Raw genomic sequence first — 21,719 nt, forward strand, 5'->3', positions numbered from 1 at the left:
ATGGTAAGAATGTGCACAGAACATAATATTCTTACGTTGAACGAAATAAAAGCAAAGATTTGGCTGTTTCTCATCTTTGAAGCACGAATCAAGAGATACTATGATGAAGCATAGTTTTTCTTTATATAGGTGTGTAGAACTTTACCAAAAAAATCACTAGTTCAGCCATCAGTAGATCTGGATCCTAGGCTTTTCGCTGTCACCAAGATGCTGTGACCTCTAACCTTGTATACAGGTTTGCTTTGTACCTTGCGAGGTTGAGCATTAGAGAATTAAGTAAAGTGCCTAGCATCATACCTGGTGCACAGAACCCAAAACGGTAGGTATCATGTAGCAGTTCTGAAAATCTAGCCCATCAGGATGATGCAAATGGGTGCGTTCGGCAGTGAGAAGGGGAACCACATCTTGACACATCCAGTCGAAGGAAGAGCGCGGAAGTAGAGTCGCGCGGCAGCAAAGACTACGCCTCCCACCGTGCTTTGCGGCGGGGCCGGCCCGTCTTGCCCAGAATCGCCCTGCAGCGATCGCGCGTCTTTCCACCGAGGCCCCGGATGTAGAGTCCCTCCCACCCGTTCAGTGGTCATGGCCTCACAGTGACGCTAAGACTTGGGGCTCTCTCATTGGCTGTAACTCTTCTACTGGATTGGAAGCAAAAAAAGAGGCGGTGCACAAGGCGAACGGCGCCTGTGACTACAGCCAATCAGAAGCGAGGCCGGGCTTTGGCGGGAGGTGGGAACACTGTGGCCATTCGAATTTGGCGCGAGCGAGGCTGTATTTTGCTGCTGCCGGTGTGCAGTTTGTTCAGGGGCTTGTGGTGGTGAGTCCCTGAGCCTGCGTGTGAGAGACGTGAGAAGGATCCTGCACTGAGGAGGTGGGAAGGAGAGGATTGCTCGAGGAGGCCTGGGGTTTGTGAGGCAGCGGAGTTGCGTGAAGGCTGCGGGTTCCGGCGAGGCCCGAGGTAAAGTGAAGGTAAAAGAGCTGAGCTCGCTGGCGGTCTGAGGTCAGGGCAGGTGCCGTCAGGGTAGTTATAGCAGTTGTGCGTGGTATGAAGGAGCTGAAAGTTGTAGGAAGGAAATATTCTGGGGTGCGTTGAGAGCTGCCTAGAATGAGGACTGAGTGCAGAGGCGGAGAGAACTGAGGGAAGACTGAACTGTAGTGTGAGGACTTGGGAGAGAAGAGACTAAATGTGGCGGATGCTGGGCTGAACTGGTGATAAAGACACCCCGCGTTCCTGGAGAGAGGGAATTAGAAGTTCTATATAAATCAATTCATGTAACTGTTTTTTTGTTTTGTTTTGTTTTGTTTTGTTTTTTTGAGACGGGGTCTCGCTCTCGTCGCCCAGGCTGGAATGCAGTGGCGCGATCTCCGCTCACTGACTGCAACCTCCGCCTCCCGGGTTCAAGCGATACTCCTGCCTCAGCCTCTCGAATAGCTAGCTGATACTAGAGGCGCCCGCCACCACGCCCGGCTAATTTTTTTTTTTGAGACGGAGTCTCGCTCTGTCGCCCAGGCTGGAGTGCAGTGGCACGATCTCGGCTCACTGCAAGCTCCGCCTCCTGGGTTCACGCCATTCTCCTGCCTCAGCCTCCCGAGTAGCTGGGACTACAGGCGCCCGCCACCACGCCCGGCTAATTTTTTGCATTTTTAGTAGAGAAGGGATTTCACCGTGTTAGCCAGGATGGTCTCGATCTCCTGACCTCGTGATCCACCCGCCTCGGCCTCCCAAAGTGCTGGGATTACAGGCGTGAGCCACCGCGGCCAGCCGTAATTTTTGTATTTTTACTAGAGACGGGGTTTCACCATGTTGGCCAGGCTGGTCTTGAACTCCTGACCTCAGGTGATCCGCCCGCCTCGGCCTCCCAAAGTGCTGGGATTACAGGCGTGAGCCACCACGCCCGGCCTATTTCAGGTAACTTCTTATTGCATCGCTCAGTTGGTTAAGAACTTGGGCTCTGGCGCCAGAATGCCTGGGGTTACATACCTGTTTTTCTGTGACTTTGGGCCACTGTTTATCTCAGTTTTCTCATGTGTAAAATAAAGGCTAATAGTAGTACCTACCTCTTTAAGATAGTTGTTAAACGAATTGGTACCTAAAGTGTTTATAACAGCGGCTTCCACGTAGTAGGTAGACAACAAATGTCAGTTGTTCTTGCATAGATTTGGATGTGAAGCAAAACTGAATGCTAAAATATTGTGATAACATAATTTACTTAAGAAATAAGTGTTAATCATCAGTATAAATTTATTTATTCTCTTCACTTTCACATATTGACTAGTTGTCCTGTTATTTTTTTTTAATCTAGCTGTGCTGCCATCATGCCTCAAACCCGATCCCAGGCACAGGCTACAATCAGTTTTCCAAAAAAGAAGCTGTCTCGGGCATTGAACAAAACTAAAAACTCAAGTGATGCCAAACCAGAACCGACAAATGTTCAAGCTGTAACCTGTTCTCCTCGTGTAAAAGCCCTGCCTCTCAGCCCCAGGAAACGTCTGGGTAAACCATCCATTATATCACTTTTTCACTAGCAGCTCGTGACCTTTCTTTTCTCAGTAAGATGTGTGTCCTTTGAAGGAGCTTTCTAAGTTCAGTTAAGACTTTTTTTTTTTTCTTTTTTTGAGACAGTCTTGCTCCATCTCCCATCCTGGAGTGCAATGGTGCGATCTCAGCTCCCTGCAACCTCTGCCTCCTAGGTTCAAGCGATTCTCCTGCCTCAGCCTCCCAAGTAGCTGGGATTACAGGCGCCCACCACCACGCCTGGCTAATTTTTTTTTTTTTAGTAGAGACAGGGTTTCGCTATGTTGGCCAATCTGGTCTCTGACCTCCTGATCTCAGGTGATCCACCTGCCTCGGCCTCCCAAAGTGCTGGGATTACAGGCGTGAGCTACCGCTCCTGACCCTAAGACTACTCTTCATTTTAGTTATTTTCAGAATGGTTGCTAAGTGCTTACCAAACTCCAGAGTTAAGCCACTTACTGAGGTCACTTTCTGAACTACTTAATAGGTCTGATCTTCAATTCCTTAATGCTGAACTTAGTTCTGTCAGTGTTTTAAGTTACCTTGTAGTTACACGGTATTATGAAATTTAACCTCAATATTTGTGAAATTAAAACAAAAAGGTGACATGCTGGATATTTTCCGTCCTTTAGAACAGTGGTTGGTAATTCTTTCTTGTTTTGGAACATTTGTTTTTAAATGGAGGGGTGATTTGGTTGTTTCTGGAGACATGTTTGGTTGTTACAGCTGGGTGTTGCTACTGGCATAGTGGGTAGAGGCCAGGGATGCTGCTAAACATTACAATGCACAGGACAGCTCCTTGACAATGAAGAATCATTTGGTTCAAGATGTCAGTGGTGCCAACATTGAGAAAACCTGTTTCAAAACAGCCTTACAATTTCATCCTGGTAAAACCCATTTGGTTTCTACTAAATGCAGTAGTCCTCACTTATCTATGGGGGATACATTCCAAGACCCCCAGTGGATGCCTGCAATTGAGGATAGTACCAAACCCTACGTATACTGTGTTTTTGATCTGATAACCAAGTCAGCTACTAAGTGACTAGTGGGTGGATAGCATATACAGTGTGGATATGCTGGCTGAAGGGATGATTCATGTCTCTGGTAGGATGGTGTGGGATTTCATCATGGTACTAAACTGCATGCAATTTAAAACTTGTCAATTGTTTATTTCTGGAATTTTCCATTTAGTATTTTCAGACTGAGGGTAACTAGAACGGTGGATAAGGGCACTACTGTAGTAAGATCAGTGGTGCCATCTGGTGGCCAACATTTGCTGCTAAGTGAGAAGGCATTTTATGTTGGTGGTTCTAAGGTAGAAATTCACCTCTTTCTGGGAGAGGCAGAGGTCTTGCACATCCTTTTACTATCCAATGCTATGACTGACTACATTTTGATTTTATTATGTTTCAGGTGATGACAACCTATGCAACACTCCCCATTTACCTCCTTGTTCTCCACCAAAGCAAGGCAAGAAAGAGAATGGTCCCCCTCACTCACGTACACTTAAAGGACGAAGACTGGTATTTGACAATCAGCTGACAATTAAGTCTCCTAGCAAAAGAGAACAAGCCAAAGTTGACCACAACAAAATACTTTCTTCAGTTAGAAAAAGTCAAGAGATCACAACAAATTCTGAGCAGAGATGCATATTGGAGAAAGAATCTGCATGTGTGAGACTATTCAAGCAAGAAGGTTTGTTCTTCCATGGCAACTGTTAGTGCAGCCATTGTAACCAAGGCTGATGACTCCAAATGAACCACCCAGTGGGTCTTCTTAGTCACCTTCTGTTGTGTCTAATTGACCTTTTATGTCTGGCACAGGCACTTGCTACCAGCAAGCAAAGCTGGTCCTGAACACAGCTGTCCCAGATCGGCTGCCCGCCAGGGAAAGGGAGATGGATGTCATCAGGAATTTCCTGAGGGAACACATCTGTGGGAAAAAAGCTGGAAGCCTTTACCTTTCTGGTGCTCCTGGAACTGGAAAAACTGCCTGCTTAAGCCGGATTCTGCAAGACCTCAAGGTACATTGAGAGTCTGAATTATGATGCTCTTGGTAAATGATATTTGGGTGTTTTGTTTTTGAAACAGGGTCTCACTCTCTTGTCCAAGCTGGAGTGCAGTGGTGTGATCTCGGCTCACTGCAGCCATGACCTCTTGGGCTCAGGTGATCCTCCCACCTCGACCTCCTGGATAACTGGGACTACTGGCACTCACCACTACGCCCAGCTAATTTTTTGTAGAGACGGTTTCACCATGTTTCCCAGACTTGTCCTGAACTCCTGAGCTCAAGCACTCGGCCTGCTTCAGCCTCCAAAGTGCTGGGATTACAGGTGTAAGCCACTGTGCCTGGCCAGCACTTAGTTTTTAAGAGTTAAGAAAGAGGGCTAGGCACAGTGGCTCACACCTGTAATCCCAGCACTTTGGGAGGCCGAGGTGGGCGGATCACCAGAGGTCAGGAGTTCGAGACCACCTTGGTCAACATGGTGAAACCCTGTCTCTACCAATAATAGAAAAAAAAAAATTAGCCGGGTATGGTGGCAGGTGCCTATAATCCCAGCTACTTGGGAGGCTGAGGCAGGAGGATCACTTGAACTTGGGAAGCAGAGGTTGCAGTGAACTGAGATTGCACCACTGTACTCCAGCCTGGGTGACACAGCAAGACTCCATTTCAAAAGAAAAAGGAAAAAAAAGAGTTAAGAAAGAGTAGGCCTGGTGTGGTGGCTCACGCCTGTAATTCCAACACTTTGGGAGGCTGATGCGGGTGGATCACCTGAGGTCAGGAGTTCAAGACCAGCCTGGCCAACAGGGCAAAACCCCATCTCTACTAAAAATACAAAAATTAGCTGGGTGTGGTGGTGTATCCCTGTAATCCCAGCTACTTGGGAGACTGAGGCAGGAGAATCACTTGAACCTGGGAGGCAGAGGTTGCAGTAAGTTGAGATTGTGCCATTGCATTTCAGCCTGGGCAACAGAGTGAGACTCTGTCTCCAAAAGAAAAGAAAAGAAAGAGTAGAAGTTTCGAAGATTGAAGGTTTCTTTAAAACAAGACATTTGTAATTTCATTGTTTAAATCTTTCCAAATGAAAGTAGAGCTTCCTTACGCGCTGTTAGCTCTTCAAAGACATTTTAGGCTCTATCAGATCTTTATTTTCTGAGGCCAAAATAACTACCATGTTTGCATTTTTTTTCCAGAAGGAACTGAAAGGCTTTAAAACTATCATGCTGAATTGCATGTCTTTGAGGAGTGCCCAGGCTGTATTCCCAGCTATTGCTCAGGAGATTTGTCAGGAAGAGGTATCCAAGCCAGCTGGGAAGGACATGATGAGGAAATTAGAAAAACATATGACTGCAGACAAGGGCCCCATGATGTAAGTATTGTTCTGCTTCATGTTGCTCTGTGAAAATCTGCAAGGTCTGTTGCCCATAAAAAGTACATTTTGTATATTTGCTCTCTGAAGGATAGTTACATAAGCTTAAAGGGAAAGAAGAGAAGGAAGATACACCTAATTTTAAATTGGATTACTTGTAGATGATGTGGAGTATCCTTGTAACAGTAACTAGAGATAGGATAGATTATGATCTTTAAACTGGTCTGAGCTTTAGGAAAGTGACCTGAAGACAGCCTATACCAAACATTAGAGGGTTAGGAAGGTGAATATGGATTCTAACTGTTTCTCTTTTTATAGTGTGTTGGTATTGGATGAGATGGATCAACTGGACAGCAAAGGCCAGGATGTATTGTACACACTATTTGAATGGCCATGGCTGAGCAATTCTCGCTTGGTGCTGATTGGTTAGTGCTCAATTGTTAATGTTACGTGGTGGTTTTAAAGTATTTTTTTTTTTAATATATATTCAGCTTATTTATCAACTATTTTATCTTAAACCAGCTTTCTGCCTTGTCAAAATAGAAAGTTAAATGACTAGGTACATCTTACCTAATAGATATATCTTATCAATTGGGATGGGGTAGGAGACAGCTGTGAAGCAACATTAAGATGCTAGATTCTATAACTGGAAATTTATTTAGCTTTCAGAGGATTTAGTTTTCCCTTTAGGATAATGTGACCAATGATCAATGTTGTTGATCTCCTCCTTAGGTATTGCTAATACCCTGGATCTCACAGATAGAATTCTGCCTAGGCTTCAAGCTAGAGAAAACTGTAAGCCACAGCTGTTGAACTTCCCACCTTATACCAGAAATCAGATAGTCGCTATTTTGCAAGATCGACTTACTCAGGTCAGTGCCAACTATTTTGCCAAATTATGTGTTTCTTGGATCACCTGTGCTAGGAAAATTTAACAATAGTTTTAAAATATTTTTGCCTTAATTGCTTTATTAATGGAGCAAGAAGTTCCTGTGGACCATAGTGAGAACATTTTTATGTGAATTTCTGCTTCATTCATTTACTGGGTGTCTCAGTGTTGAAATAAAATCAGGAGTTAGAGGAATTTTGAGATGGAGTTTTGCTCTTGTAGCCCAGGCTGGAATGCAATGGCATGATCTCGGCTCTCTACAACCTCTGCCTCCCGGGTTCAAGCAATTCTTCTGCCTCAGCCTCCCGAGTAACTGGGGTTACAGCACCCGCCACCACGCCCAGCTAATTGTTATATTTTTAGTAGAGCTCGGGTTTCACCATGTTGGCCAGGCTGGTCTCGAACTCCTAACCTCAGGTGATATGCCTGTCTCGGCCTCCAAAGTGCTCGGATTACAGGTGTGAGCCACTGTACCCGGCCTCAAGTGCTTTCTTTAATGACTTTTAAAAAATAGGGCCTATGAAAAAACTTTTTCTGTTGAAAGTAACTAAATAGATATTTTATTTTTGCTAATTTCAGTTCTGATTGCTTTTTTTCCATTTATGAACTTCTACCACATCCATACAAAATGCTTAAATGTGTGAAAACTCTCAAATATCTCCATTATTTATGAGAAGAAAAGGCATCTTTTTTTTTTTTTTTTTTTTGAGACGGAGTCTAGCTCTGTTGCCCAGGCTGGAGTGCAATGGCCGGATCTCAGCTCACTGCAAGCCCCGCCTCCTGGGTTCACACCATTCTCCTGCCTCAGCCTCCCGAGTAGCTGGGAGTACAGGCGCCCGCCACCTCGCCCGGCTAATTTTTTTTTTTTGTATTTTAGTAGAGACGGGGTTTCACCGTGTTAGCCAGGATGGTCTCGATCTCCTGAACTCGTGATCCGCCCGTCTCGGCCTCTCAAAGTGCTGGGATTACAGGCTTGAGCCACCGCGCCCGGCCGAAAAGGCATCTTTTTGACCCTAAGGAGTTGCCAATCAAGTTTAGGGTTAAATGTGAAAATATTTATGCTTGGGACATAAATTACCGAGGGAGAATCTTATAGTTCAAACTGTCATATTCTATGTCTTGTCTTAAGGTATCTAGAGATCAGGTTCTGGACAATGCTGCAATTCAATTCTGTGCCCGCAAAGTCTCTGCTGTTTCAGGAGATGTTCGCAAAGCACTAGATGTTTGCAGGTGAGTTATGGCACTGTTGCCTCCTTTTATTAAAAAAAGAAAAAGAAATGCTGTTAATTGTCTCATGTAACTCAAGTGAATGTGGCTTAAGAGGCTCTGTTCTGCTACTTTTTTACGCTCAGAAAGGAGGACTTGTTTCTCAGTGGGGAGCTCTGGATTTCCACCGTGTTAATGTCTGAAACATTATCAGTCCATTACCTACAGAGGGAGAAACAAATGAGATGTTGCTGGCACTCCCTGTGGTGATTATAGATTGGTTAATTACATTTGTATTAAAAAAGACTCCAGTTTACTTTTCCATTAGCTGGTCTCAAGCAGGTTTATTTATGGACCTGAACCATCTTTGCCTTTAGACTTTTTTCCTTCCTTTCCTTTTGTGAGCACCCCTTCTTCCCTCCAGTTGGTGGTCCCCCATAGTTGTACTCCAGACCTCTTTCTCCCTTCCCATCCCCCTGCCCCTCCTGCTGGGGAAAGCCTCTGTGCTGACTGATGAAATTTCTTCCTTCCCAGTAGGGACGCTGGGTCCATTAAAATGATACTTGCTGTGCTGGCCTGCTGGTCCAACCTCCCCCTATTGCCATGCAGAAGACCCAGGTCTGGCTTATGGCTTCCTGTGGGCAAAGTACTTTGGAGAGAGCAGTGGGAGAGTAAGCTCTTCCTATTGCTAGATTGCATGATCCTGAATTTGAAAGTTTCCCCTAATCAGCAAACTACTTGGGTAAAGACTGCAACTATGAGCAATAGTCATGTAGGCTAGGGTGGTTTAGCCTACACATATCCTATGTATTTATAACTGAAGATATCTCTTTTAGGTTTGGTGTGTATGGGTGGTGCTGGCTCCCTTTAGTTAGTCACCCACACTACATATCCTCTCTCCTACCCATGACATTTTCTCCTCATCCAAGATGTTATCATTGGCTTAATGTATGATGACCTACTTGGCATCTATTAGGAGGAAACCATTGAAGTTTCTCAAATCTGACGTCCATGAATTATTTCAAAGCAATTAAGTCCCCTTATCTGAGAAATAACCCAGTTTTGTTTGGGGGCTTTAAAATTACAAAACATCATAATTTTAAAGTTAGACATAGTATATGTATAGGCTAAACCATGTTAGCCTACATGACCATTGTTCATAGTTGCAGTCTTTGCTTAAAGACTTTGCAATAGTCATTAATGTGCCTGCTTTTGAGGCTGGTGGTTTGGTATGGTGTTTGGTTTGGCTCACACTAAATTAATTTTAGAAATTTTTTTTATAGGAGAGCTATTGAAATTGTAGAGTCAGATGTCAAAAGCCAGACTGTTCTCAAACCACTGTCTGAATGTAAGTAGTTTATCTTCTTCTTGTCTTCCTTTGTAACTGGAAGCTTAGCTTTTCTGAGGAAAGAGGTAAAAAGATGAAATGAACATAGTTAAATCCAAAATCACCCATTTTTGTGTGTGTCTGTGTTTTTAGTCTGTTTTATCTACTTTATTTCAATCTTGCCTGCCAGTACTATAGTTCATGCATTACTGGAAATGAGTTCCCAGGGTATTGCGTAAATGGCTGGGACAGAGTAAGTTTTCTTTCCAAGCTCTAAAAATGAAACTTGTAGACAATGAGGTTGGATCAGCTCTCTAGGTGCTTATGTTGCGTTCACTTTAGGTCTCAATATAGGTGAAAGCAAAGCCTGATAAATAAGGGAGAATTGGGTAAAAGAATTGTGAGGCCGGCCGGGCGCGGTGGCTCAAGCCTGTAATCCCAGCACTTTGGGAGGCCGAGACGGGCGGATCACGAGGTCAGGAGATCGAGACCATCCTGGTTAACACGGTGAAACCCCGTCTCTACTAAAAAATACAAAAAACTAGCCGGCCGAGGTGGCGGACGCCTGTAGTCCCAGCTACTCGGGAGGCGGAGGCAGGAGAATGGCGTGAACCCGGGAGGCGGAGCTTGCAGTGAGCTGAGATCCGGCCACTGCACTCCAGCCTGGGTGACAGCGCGAGACTCCGTCTCAAAAAAAAAAAAAAAAAAAAAGAATTGTGAGGCCAGAGGCCCGGCGCGGTGGCTTAAGCCTGTAATCCCAGCACTTTGGGAGGCCGAGACGGGCGGATCATGAGGTCAGGAGATCGAGACCATCCTGGCTAATACGGTGAAACCCCGTCTTTACTTAAAAAATACAAAAAACTAGCCCGGTGAGGTGGCGGGCGCCTATAGTCCCAGCTACCCGAGAGGCTGAGGCAGGAGAATGGCGTAAACCCGGGAGGCGGAGCTTGCGGTGAGCTGAGATCCGGCCACTGCACTCCAGCTTGGGCGACAGAGCGAGACTCCGTCTCAAAAAAAAAAAAAAAAAGAGAGAATTGTGAGGCTAGGTGTGGTGGTTCACACCTGTAATCCCAGCACTTTGGGAGGCCAAGGCGGGAGGATCGCTTGAGCCCAGGATTGTGAGACCAGCCTGGGCAATATAGTGAGACCTTGTTTCTACAACAAAATTTTAAAAATTTTGCAGCCATTAGAAATATGAGTTCATATCCTTTTTAGGGACATGGATGAAGCTGGAAACCATCATTCTTCAGCAGAGTAACACAGGAACAGAAAACCAAATACCACATGTTCTCACTCATAAGTGGGAGTTGAACAATGAGAACACATGGATGCAGGGAGGGGAACATCACATGCCGGAGCCTGTCAGGGGTGAGGGCCAAAGGGAGGGAGAGCATGCGGGACTTAAAACCTAGATGAGGGGTTGATGAGTGCAGCAGGCCATCATGGCACATGTATACCTATGTAACAAACCTGCACATTCTGCACATGTATCCCAGAACTTAAAGTTAAAAAAAAAAAATTAGACAAGCATGGCGTGTGCCTATAGTCCTAGCTACTTGGGATGGTGAGGCAGGAGAATCACTTGAGCTGGAAAGGCAGTGGTTGCAGTGAGCTGAGATCGTGCCACTGCACTGCCAGCCTGGGCAACAAAGTGAGACTCTGTCTCAAAAGAATAATAAGAAGAAAATTATAAGTTCAACTTGGGATAGATATCTCAAGCTTTTAAAGAAGTCTAGAGGGTAGAGGTAAAAATATCATACTGCTACAGTAAGCTACACGCTATCACAAATGACAAAACTAATTTTCCATTCCCTCAGCCCTGTTGTTTCGGTTGTGGCAAATGTAAAATGGCCATGAACTACATATCTTACAGTATTTGATATCCAGTGTTAGTCTTTATAAACAGAATAGTAAGATTTGATTGTTTCTTTTTCACTCCTACACTGGCTGGGAGTTAGTAAAATTGTTTCTGGCATTATAGTTCTGCATGAAATTCTTTCTTTTTTTCATCAATTTGCTGAAATAAAAATATTTCAGAAGTGGCCAAAAATAGTGCTTAGGCTAATAGTAGGCAATATATACCAATGTAGGCCGGGCGCGGTGGATCAAGCCTGTAATCCCAGCACTTTGGGAGGCCGAGACGGGCGGATCACGAGGTCAGGAGATCGAGACCATCCTGGCTAACACGGTGAAACCCCGTCTCTACTAAAAATACAAAAAACTAGCCGGGCGAGGTGGCGGGCGCCTGTAGTCCCAGCTACTCTGGAGGCTGAGGCAGGAGAATGGCGTAAACCCGGGAGGCGGAGCTTGCAGTGAGCTGAGATCCGGCCACTGCACTCCAGCCCGGGCTACAGAGCAAGACTCCGTCTCCAAAAAAAAAAAAAAAAAATATATATATATATATACACACACACCAATGTATAGACTTAGATACTGATTTCTTCTTCCATTTCAACTTTTCAGATTATTCTCTTTTCCTCCTTTTTCCCCACCAGTAACATTTAGGCTTGTCACTGGCCCCTGTGAGCACCACTAGCACAAACATAATTAAAAGAGGTAAAGAGGTTGTAAGTTCTATCTTTTGACTTCGGGTTTGTGTGGGATTGGCTTTTTTCTTTTTCTTTCTTTTTTTTTTTTTTCTTTTTTCTTTTTGTGTGAGACAAGATCTTGCTCTGTCTCCCAGGCTGGAGTCCAGTGTGCAATTATGGCTGGTGCGATCATGGCTCACTGCAGCTGCAGCCTCCCAGGCCCAAGCAGCCCTCTCACCTCAGCCTCCCCAGCTCCAGCTACTGCTAATTTTAAAATTTTTGTAGAGTCAATGGGTGGAGGAGTCTCCTTATGTTGCCCGGGCTGGTCTCAAACTCCTGGGATGAAGTGATTCTCCTGCCTCAGCCTACCACAGCTTTGGAATTACAGGCATGAGCCACCATACCAGGTTGAGATTGGCTTTTAATGGCTCCAGAAAGCTACAGGGAGAATGACTTCAACTAAATATAAGAAGAAAATTTCTAATAACTAGAACTAACTGGGCTTCCTTGAAACATAGTGGGTTCTCCAGCATTGAAGATATTCAGACAAAAGCTGGATAGATGCCACTTGTTGAGATTGTTTTAGAGAGGACTCAGCCATTGGGTAGGGAGTAAAAATAGACTTCTAAATTCCTTTCAGTTTTAAGATTCTTTTACTTGATCTGTGATATCCGGTTTCTCCATTAGTCCTCTGCAGCATCCCTTTGTGGTAATATAATATTATAGAAGTAAATTGTTGTGGGACAACTGCAAGTGATTTCAGGAAGTAACTTCAGGCAAAGGTTGTTACAGAGCACGTTTCTCTGTCTTGAAATTCATGCATCTCCAAACGATGAGGCCATAGTCTTTTTTTTTTTTTTTTTGAGACAGGGTCTTGCTCTGTCACCCAGGCTGGAGTACAGTGGCGTGATCTTGGCTCACTGCAACCTCCTCCTCCCAGGCTCAAGCCATCCTGCCACCCCAGCCTCCTGAGTAGCTGGGACCACAGGCACACACCACCACACCCCGCTGTTTTTTTGTATTTTTAGTAGAGATGGGGTTTCACCTTGTTGCCCAGGCTGGTCATGAATTCCTGAGCTCAAGCCATTAGTTATTTTTCCTGATCCTCTCCCTCCACCCTCCTATAGGCCCCAGTGTGTGTTGTCCCCTCTGTGTGTCTATGTGTTCTCATCATTTAGCTCCCACTTAGAAGTGAGAACATGTGGTATGTGGTTTTCTGTTCCTGCAGTAGTTTGCTAAGGATATAGTCTTATGCAGCTTATTGGCAATTTCCCAACCCCTGGCTTTTATTAAGATGATGATATCTGACCAGGCATGGTGGCTCACGCCCATAATCTCAGCGCTTTGGGAGGTGGAGGAGGGCAGATTGCTTGAGCTAAGGAGTTCAAGACCAGCCAGGGCAACATGATGAAACCCCATCTCTACAAAAAATACCAAAAAAAAAAAGATGGTGCTATCTGCTAGCATATCTAGTGACATTTTCTCAAGTGTTGCTCTACTGCTGATCAGCTTGGGCAAGTGAACCAAACCTCAAAGGTCATTTGGGGAAGCCCTCTGAAGGACTGATATGGCAGTGACTTCACTCGCCACATTTAGCCGCTCATTTGATCCAAAATATTAGGGAATTTTCCAACTTTTTTTTTTCCTTTTTTTTGAGACGGAGTCTGGCTCTGTTGCCCAGGCTGGAGTGCAGTGGCTGGATCTCAGCTCACTGCAAGCTCCGCCTCCTGGGTTTACGCCATTCTCCTGCCTCAGCCTCCCGAGTAGCTGGAACTACAGGCGCCCGCCATCAGGCCCAGCTAGTTTTTTGTATTTTTTTTAGTAGAGACGGGGTTTCACCGTGTTAGCCAGGATGGTCTCGATCTCCTGACCTCGTGATCCACCCGTCTCGGCCTCCCAAAGTGCTGGGATTATAGGCTTGAGCCACCGCGCCCGGCCTTTTTTTTTTTTTTTTTTCCAAGACGGAGTTTCACTCTCGCGCCCAGGCTGGAGTGCAGTGGCACGATCTCGGCTCACTGCAACCTCTGCCTCCCGGGTTTAAGTGATTCTTCTGCCTCAGCCTCTCAAGTAGCTGGGATTATAGGCACCCGCCACCACACCCAGCTAATTTTTTGTGTTTTTAGTAGAGACGGGGTTTCACTGTGTTGGGCAGGCTGGTCTCAAACTCCTGACCTCAGGTGATCTGCCCACCTTGGTCTCCCAAAGTGCCGGGATTACAGGCATGAGCCACTGCACCCAGCCTTTTTTTTTCTTTCCTTTCTTAATTACCAAGCAGAGTCACCATATTTGCTTCAAGGTTCTGTTATTCTGTACCTCTGAGATACTAGGAACTAGCCTGGCATGGTGGCATGCACCTGTAATCCTAGCTACACAGGAGGCTGAGACGGGAGGATCACTTGAGCCCAGGAAGCCAAGGCTGCAGTGAGCCATGCTAGTGCCACTGCACTCCAGCCTGAGCGACAGAGATCCTGTCCCCGCCCCCGCCCCCCCCCCGCCAAAAAAAAAAAAGAAAATAGTTCTCTGGTCCTTTCATGAGGTGGGTTTTGTCCCTCTGACATTAAATTACATTCCATAAGACAAAATAGCTCACTATTTGGCCCAGAGAAAGGGTAACCCTACTTTTCAAGTCATCCCACATTATTTTGACATCTTTAAGAGAATAGCGTTATCTCTCATCCTTTGGCCTCTGGTTAGAGAGAACCTCTGCTTTGCCACCATGTGACCGTACTTGAATTTCCTTTAGCTCAAACTTAGTATCATCCGTCTCATCATATACACACACACAATATTTTAGAAAACGAATTAAGCTTGACTTATTTACTTTATAGGTAAATCACCTTCTGAGCCTCTGATTCCCAAAAGGGTTGGTCTTATTCACATATCCCAAGTCATGTCAGAAGTTGATGGTAATAGGATGACCTTGAGCCAAGGAGCACAAGATTCCTTCCCTCTTCAGCAGAAGATCTTGGTCTGCTCTTTGATGCTCTTGATCAGGCAGTTGAAAATCAAAGAGGTCACTCTGGGGAAGGTAAGTTGGGATGGAGCAGACAGAGCGGAGGTAGAGATCAGAATCTGCTTTGCAGAGCAGGTATTTTCCAAAAGGCCTATGATATTTCAGCTGATATGAATTTAAAATGGATTTTAACAGTAAGAATTAATACTGGTACTCTATAAAAGGCACCTATTTCCCTTGGGTTGTGGTTGAGAGTTTACCATTAATCTTTTCCCCATACTCCCCTTCATTTCTGCATCTCTCTATGAAATACATAAAGCCCCTTTCCTACATTACTGTATAGGTTTTCGGGAATATCTACAGAAGCCTGTTCAAGGATTTTATTGAAAAGAGGAAGAAATAGGGTATTCAGATAAGTTTTTGCAAACCTAGACTCAGGTTTCTTAAATGATTAAAGGCTATAAGCAATGTGACTTTTAAGCAGCATTTGTTCTCCCTTGTTTCCTACCAGTTATATGAAGCCTACAGTAAAGTCTGTCGCAAACAGCAGGTGGCAGCTGTGGACCAGTCAGAGTGTTTGTCACTTTCAGGGCTCTTGGAAGCCAGGGGCATTTTAGGATTAAAGAGAAACAAGGAAACCCGTTTGACAAAGGTACAACTGCTTTTTTATGACAGTGTTTTTAATTGTTCTATTTTGTAGAGTGATGCTAAAGTAAAGGTTTATTGTTAAACAAGATGACCACAATTAGTTAAACAAGTCGATTTTTGTTAGGTAAGGTTTAAGGTGTATAAAGATGGGAGTGTGATATGAATATTTTTTCAGGCCATTGGAAAAAAAAAGTAGTAGAGACTTTTGTCTTTTGTGAGAAAAGTTTAATATGGTATAAGTTTGTGTACTGACAACTTTGCTTTTATGAGTTCTCCAGTGTGAAAAAAATCCTTTTCTTTTCTTTACAGGTGTTTTTCAAGATTGAAGAGAAGGAAATAGAGCATGCTCTGAAAGATAAAACTTTAATTGGAAATATCTTAGCTACTGGATTGCCTTAAATTCTTCTACACCCCACCTGAAAGTATTCAGCTGGCATTTAGAGAGCTACAGTCTTCATTTTAGTGCTTTACACATTCGGGCCTGAAAACAAATATGACCTTTTTTACTTGAAGCCAATGAATTTTAATCTATAGATTCTTTAATATTAGCACAGAATAATATCTTTGGGTCTTACTATTTTTACCCATAAAAGTGACCAGGTAGACCCTTTTTAATTACATTCACTACTTCTACCACTTGTGTATCTCTAGTCAATGTGCTTGCAAGTGTACAGATCTGTGTAGTGGAATGTGTGTATATTTACCTCTTTGTTTGCTCAAACATGAGTGGGTATTTTTTTGTTTGTTTTTTGTTTTTGAGGCCGCATCTCACCCTGTTGCCCAGGCTAGAGTGCATTGGCGTGTTCTCTGCTCACTGCAGCATCCGCTTCCCAGGTTGAAGCGATTCTCTTGCCTCAGCCTCCCAAATAGCTGGGATTACAGGTGCCCACCACTGTGCCCAGCTAATTTTTGTATTTTTAGTAGAGACAGGGTTTTACCATGTTGGCCAGGCTGGTCTTGAACTCCTGACCCTCAAGTGATCCACCCACCTTGGCCTTCCAAAGTGCTGGGATTACAGGCATGAGCCACCACGCCCAGCCATGAGTGTATTTTGTTAAGAACTTTGAGGTTAGGGTAAGAAGAATGAAAATGATCCAGAAAAATGCAAGCAAGTCCACATGGAGATTTGTAGGACACTGGTTAAAGAATTTCTTTCTTTTTGGAGTATACTATGTTCATGGTGCAGATACTATGACATTATGGCATTTTAAAGACTCGTTGAGTTTCTTGGGCACTCCCAAGGGCGTTGGGGTCATAAGGAGACTGTAACTCTACAGATTGTGAATATATTTATTTTCGAGTTGCATTCTTTGTCTTTTTAAGCAATCAGATTTCAAGAGAGCTCAAGCTTTCAGAAGTCAATGTGAAAATTCCTTCCTAGATTGTCCCACAGTCTTCGCTGCCCTTGGATGAAGCCACTTATTTCAAGATGCTTACTTTGGGGTTGGGTTTTCATCTAAACACATTTTTCCAGTCTTATTAGATAAATTAGTCCATATGGTTGGTTAATCAAGAGTCTTCTGGGTTTGGTTTGGTGGCATTAAATGGCAATTTGTGACTGAGACACCAGAGGGCACCATTATAACATTGACTGCTTTGAAAGGGGATGCTTGAGGCTGAGGTAGTTTTGAGGGAAAGGGGGAAGTTCTAGTTTGATTTGTTTGGGAGATTGCTGTACTTTTATAACTCAAGCAAATGCTTGAAGTGTAAACCATGTGTGATACGAATGATCTGAGAGCCAGTGACCAAGTCTGCTTTTCCCAGAGCTCTCCTGCTGCCGCCTCTACCTTTCTGACATGGCCTTCCATTTGGGAACTTGATATGTGTACAAATGATATGTTGGCCACTGTTTCATTCATCCTGACCACTGTATCCTTGTAATGTGATCTGAACTACAACAGGTGGTATGGGATAGAGGCAGGGAAAGCAGAGAGAGCCCTCTGAAATGAACACTACCCACTGGTGTGTGTAGCATAAGATAGTCTGTAGGCATAAGCCTGAATGTTGTTCTCACACTCCTTTACTAGAGCATTCATTCCCTCTGAAGGCAGTTTGAACATGGAAACACAGTTCTATACCTAGAAGGTTGGAAAGTGTCTGGGAGTATAAGGGTTAACAGGCATAATTGCAAAGATTGTCCAAAGACTGATGGAGAGCAGAGACTGAATGGGATTGAGAACAGATGCGAAGCTTGATTTAAATTACATTTTATTGGATGCTGCAGCCTTAAGAGACGTGACTGCTTTACAGTTTGTTTCCACACTGTGGGCAGCTGCTGTCTGTTCTGTGTCCACAATAGGATCCTGCCCAATAAGGAGCAGCCTCCCCACCTCGTTGTGTTTGAGGCTTGGCGCCTTCGTCTTAACTGTAGGGCTTGAGTCAGGAACATGGCTTGACTCGCAGTGGGGCTGCTATGTATCCTCCCTGGCTTCCAGCCAAAATCACATTGGTAGATTTGAAGGGGCCAAATTTGTTTCCCCTCTATCTCCTTTCTCTTTCCCCTGGTTTTGGAAATAGGGTTTTCTGTCTACTGATTTGTTAGTTTCCTTTTCTTTACTTCTCCCCTCATTGTCAATTTCTAGGTCATTGCTGCTCTTAAGACTTTAGCAATTGGAACAGGGTTGGTTCTGTCAATGATGCGTGAAGCAGACTTAGTGTCCCTGCTTGGCTTCCGCTGCCCTTGTGGGAGCAAAAACTGATATATGTTTGTCAGTAAAGTCTTAAGTGTAATTCAGACTGCTGAGGAAGAAAGCCCTTTCCTTGCTGGCTTTTCTCACTGAAGCTGAGAGCTACAGGAAGGTGGTAGGAGTTTTAGTGGGATGGGATGGGATGGGCTTGTGGTTAGCAGTTTTTGCCACGATTATAGGCTGCTTCACTTAGAGCAGTGGCAAAGATGCTGACCTACATTCTTCCTTTTGAAGGTGATGAAGTGTCTGTCTATATCCTGGTTTATCTCTCACCCCCACCCCAAGGAAGCTGATTAAGCTTCCATAGAGTATTGGATATTGCCATGGAAAGAGCATAGACAAAATAAATTGGTGTGTATTTCAACCCCAGAGCTGCCACAGACATTTCTGGCTCAATGGAGACTTGCTTGTGGCTAGCTAACTCTGCAAGAATGTGTGAGGTCCAGGCTGGGCGTGGTGGCTCACGCCTGTAATCCCAGTACTTTGGGAGGCCGAGGCAGGTGGATCATCTAAGGTCAGGAGTTTGAGACGAATCTGGCCAACATGGCGAAACCCTGTCTCTACTAAAATAAAGTAGCCAGGCATGGTGGCGTGTTCCTGTCATTCCAGCTACTGGAAGGCTGAGGCAGGAGAATGACTACAACCCGGGAGGCAGAGGTTGCAGTGAGCCGAGATAGCACCATTGCACTCCAGCTTGGGCGACAGAGTGAGACTGTCTCAGAAAAAAAAAAAATGCCGGGTGCAGTGGCTCACGCCTGTAATCCCAGCACTTTGTGGGGCCAAGGCAGGCGGATCACTTGAGGGTCAGGAGTTCAAGACCAGCCTGGCCAACATGGCGAAACCCTGTCTTTACTAGAAGTACAAAAATTCACCTGGCACCGTGGTACATACCTATAATCACAGCTACTCGGGAGACTGAGGCAAGAGAATTGCTTGAGCCTGGGAGGTGGAGATTGCAGTGAGATGAGATCATGCCACTGTACTCCAGCCTGGGTGACAGAGTAAGACTGTCAAAAAATAATGTGTGAAGTCCAATCTACCCAGGGATCAAAAAGTTGGCAGAGCCTTATTCTCTCTGAGCCCCCCGTTTGCATTCCTCCCTATCTTTACTAAGTGTCCCTTTGAATATACATCAGGCCAGGTGTGGTGGCTCATGCCTGTAATGCCAACACTTGGGGAGGAGGCAGCAGCGGGAGGATTACTTGAAGTCAGGAGCTTGAGACCAGCTTGGGCCACATAGTGAGACCCCCCCCTTACCCTTCTCTACCAAAAAAAAAATTAGCTGGGCATGGTGGCATGCACCTGTAGTCCTAGCTACTCGGGAAGCTGAGGTGGGAGGATGCTTTGAGCCCAGGAGTTCAACTCGGCATGGGCTGTGATCACACCACTGCATTACAGCCTGGGTGACAGAGTGAGACCCTGTCTCTAAAAGTAAAAGACAGAAAGCAGATACACCAATAAGAATGAGAAGTTGGGAATAAGATGTGACTTTGTGACTTCGGTTTTATTTATATATATATATATATATATATATATATATATTTTTTTTTTTTTTTTTTTTTTTTTTTTTGGTAAGACTGAGTCTCGCTCTGTCACCCAGGCTGGAGCAGTGGCGCGATCTCTGCTCACTGAAAGCTCCACCTCCCAGGTTCACGCCATTCTCCTGCCTCAGCCTCCTGAGTAGCTGGGACTACAGGTGCCCACCACCATGCCCGGCTAATTTTTTCTGTATTTTTAGTAGAGACGGGGCTTCACTGTGTTAACCAGGATGATCTCGATCTCCTGACCTCGTGATCCGCCCGCCTCGGCCTCCCAAAGTGCTGGGATTACAGGCTTGAGCCACCATGCCTGGCTGGTTATATATTTTTTAAATATCTTGAGAGGTGTTAACCTTGACTGCTGAGGGAGAACAAAAGAGAGCCAAGATTGAAATTTTATTTACATTTGTATCTGTCCCTAGCAATTAGCGTAGTGCCTAATACCTGGTAGGTACTCAATAGTTGCTGAACAGATAAATTAACCAAATAAGATGCTGCCTTTTCCTCCATGTTGAGAACAGTTCTTTTTTTTTTTTTTTTTTTTTTTTTTGAGACGGAGTCTCACGCTGTTGCCCAGGCTGGAGTGCAGTGGCGCGATCTCGGCTCACTGCAAGCTCCGCCTCCCGGGTTCCCGCCATTCTCCTGCCTCAGCCTCCCGAGTAGCTGGGACTACAGGCGCCCGCCACCTCACCCGGCTAGTTTTTTGTATTTTTTAGTAGAGACGGGGTTTCACCGTGTTAGCCAGGATGGTCTCGATCTCCTGACCTCGTGATCCACCCGTCTCGGCCTCCCAAAGTGCCGGGATTACAGGCTTGAGCCACCGCGCCCGGCCTGAGAACAGTTCTAAGGTGAAGGTAAATGTTGGTACTTTTGCACAAAGGTGGAGCAGGCCTCTGCATAACAAGGGTGCTCTGTCTTAGAAAATGTGTCTTGGCACAGTTTTGGAGCATTAGCCTCACAGATGCATTCCAATCACTCCCTCTGATGTAGTGGCATTTTGCTTGAGGCAACTTCCATGTTGCTGGTGGGACGCTTTGGCTGTGCGGGGAAGAGTCTCACCTACAGGCTGGCAAGAGAGCTGCCTGTCTGGATGTTACGCAGTGTGGCTAGATTGGCTAGAAGTTGGGTCTCTAGGCAAGGGTTTAGGGAGAAGCCCATCTTTGATGTCCCACTTTTTTTTTTTTTTTTTTTTTTTTTTGAGACGAAGTCTTGCTCTGTCGCCCAGGCTGGAGTACACTGGTGCGATCTCGGCTCACTGCAAGCTCTGCCTCCCAGGTTCACGCCATTCTCCTGCTTCAGCCTCCCGAGTAGCTGGGACTACAGGTGCCTGCCACCACGCCCGGCTAATTTTTTGTATTTTTAGTAGAGACGGGGTTTCACCGTGTTAGCCAGGATGGTCTCGATCTCCTGACCTTGTGATCCGCCCGTCTTGGCCTCCCAAAGTGCTGGGATTACAGGCGGGAGCCACTGTGCCCTGCCTGATATCCCACTTTTTAACTTGGGGAAAGTTGTGATCTCAGGTTCCTCCTGAAAAGATAAGGTACTTTCTAAGATACCTTCTCTTAAGCTACAAACAGTGCAGGTCTTCCTCTTGGAAGCAGTGTGTTCTGTAAGGGGAGAAGGTGTGCCCTCTGGCCTCCCCTTGATTTTCAACCCCAAGGCACTGGCAGTGGAAGTTAATTGGGTGCAAGGGGCTTGGGTAAAGGCTGAAGACTGGCAAAAGGAGAGAGCCAGCTTCGTTTTTTAAAAAGCTCTAATTGAGTTCTGAATCAGCCTCACTCCCTTTGATCCCTCCTCTGTTTCCCACACTGCCTGAAAGAGCTAGATCAGCACTTTATAACAAGGGTGCGCCTGCTCCCCGCACCGCCCCCCTCTCCTGACGCTCTCTGCTGCCGCCATCCACTGCTTGTCTCCTTCAGTTAAGATAATGAAGATGCTGAGAGATAAAATGTGTATTTAATAAGTGTGGGGGTAGGGAGGTGGAAAGGGGCAACCAGGGCCTTCCCTAGTTTGGGGCCTCGCCAAGACTTAAGCTGAAAGTAAAGCTAGAGTAAGACT

The 21,719-nt window shown here is 45.2% G+C and overlaps 1 protein-coding gene across 2 annotated transcripts; it reads left to right on the forward strand.

Annotated features, from left to right (window-relative positions):
* The first annotated feature begins 654 nt into the window (after positions 1-654).
* On the forward strand, positions 655-16,742 carry LOC105472420 (cell division cycle 6). 2 transcript variants are annotated; one of them, XM_071083107.1, is made up of 12 exons: positions 655-969; positions 2,304-2,494; positions 3,929-4,210; positions 4,339-4,538; positions 5,710-5,885; positions 6,204-6,310; positions 6,618-6,757; positions 7,904-8,004; positions 9,264-9,328; positions 14,664-14,863; positions 15,300-15,440; positions 15,746-16,742. In XM_071083107.1, the coding sequence occupies exons 2-12, from the start codon at positions 2,317-2,319 to the stop codon at positions 15,833-15,835; spliced, it is 1,680 nt and encodes a 559-aa protein (XP_070939208.1). In that variant the 5' UTR covers positions 655-969; positions 2,304-2,316; the 3' UTR covers positions 15,836-16,742. The 2 variants fall into 2 exon arrangements, with proteins under 2 accessions (XP_070939208.1, XP_070939209.1); XM_071083108.1 differs by having other exon boundaries at positions 655-958.
* The last annotated feature ends 4,977 nt before the right edge of the window (positions 16,743-21,719 follow it).

The sequence above is a fragment of the Macaca nemestrina genome, chromosome 17 (genome assembly GCF_043159975.1).
Source record: "Macaca nemestrina isolate mMacNem1 chromosome 17, mMacNem.hap1, whole genome shotgun sequence".
Classification (NCBI taxonomy): domain Eukaryota; kingdom Metazoa; phylum Chordata; class Mammalia; order Primates; family Cercopithecidae; genus Macaca; species Macaca nemestrina.

What these genes read in the sequence shown, in the direction of transcription:
- LOC105472420 (XM_071083107.1), top strand. Translation starts at nt 2,317, where the DNA reads ATGCCTCAAACCCGATCCCAGGCACAGGCTACAATCAGTTTTCCAAAA. An exon ending in TTCTCGCTTGGTGCTGATTG is followed by an intron (nt 6,311 to 6,617) that starts GTTAGTGCTCAA and finishes TCTCCTCCTTAG; the next exon opens with GTATTGCTAATACCCTGGAT. An exon ending in AGGAAACCCGTTTGACAAAG is followed by an intron (nt 15,441 to 15,745) that starts GTACAACTGCTT and finishes TTTTCTTTACAG; the next exon opens with GTGTTTTTCAAGATTGAAGA.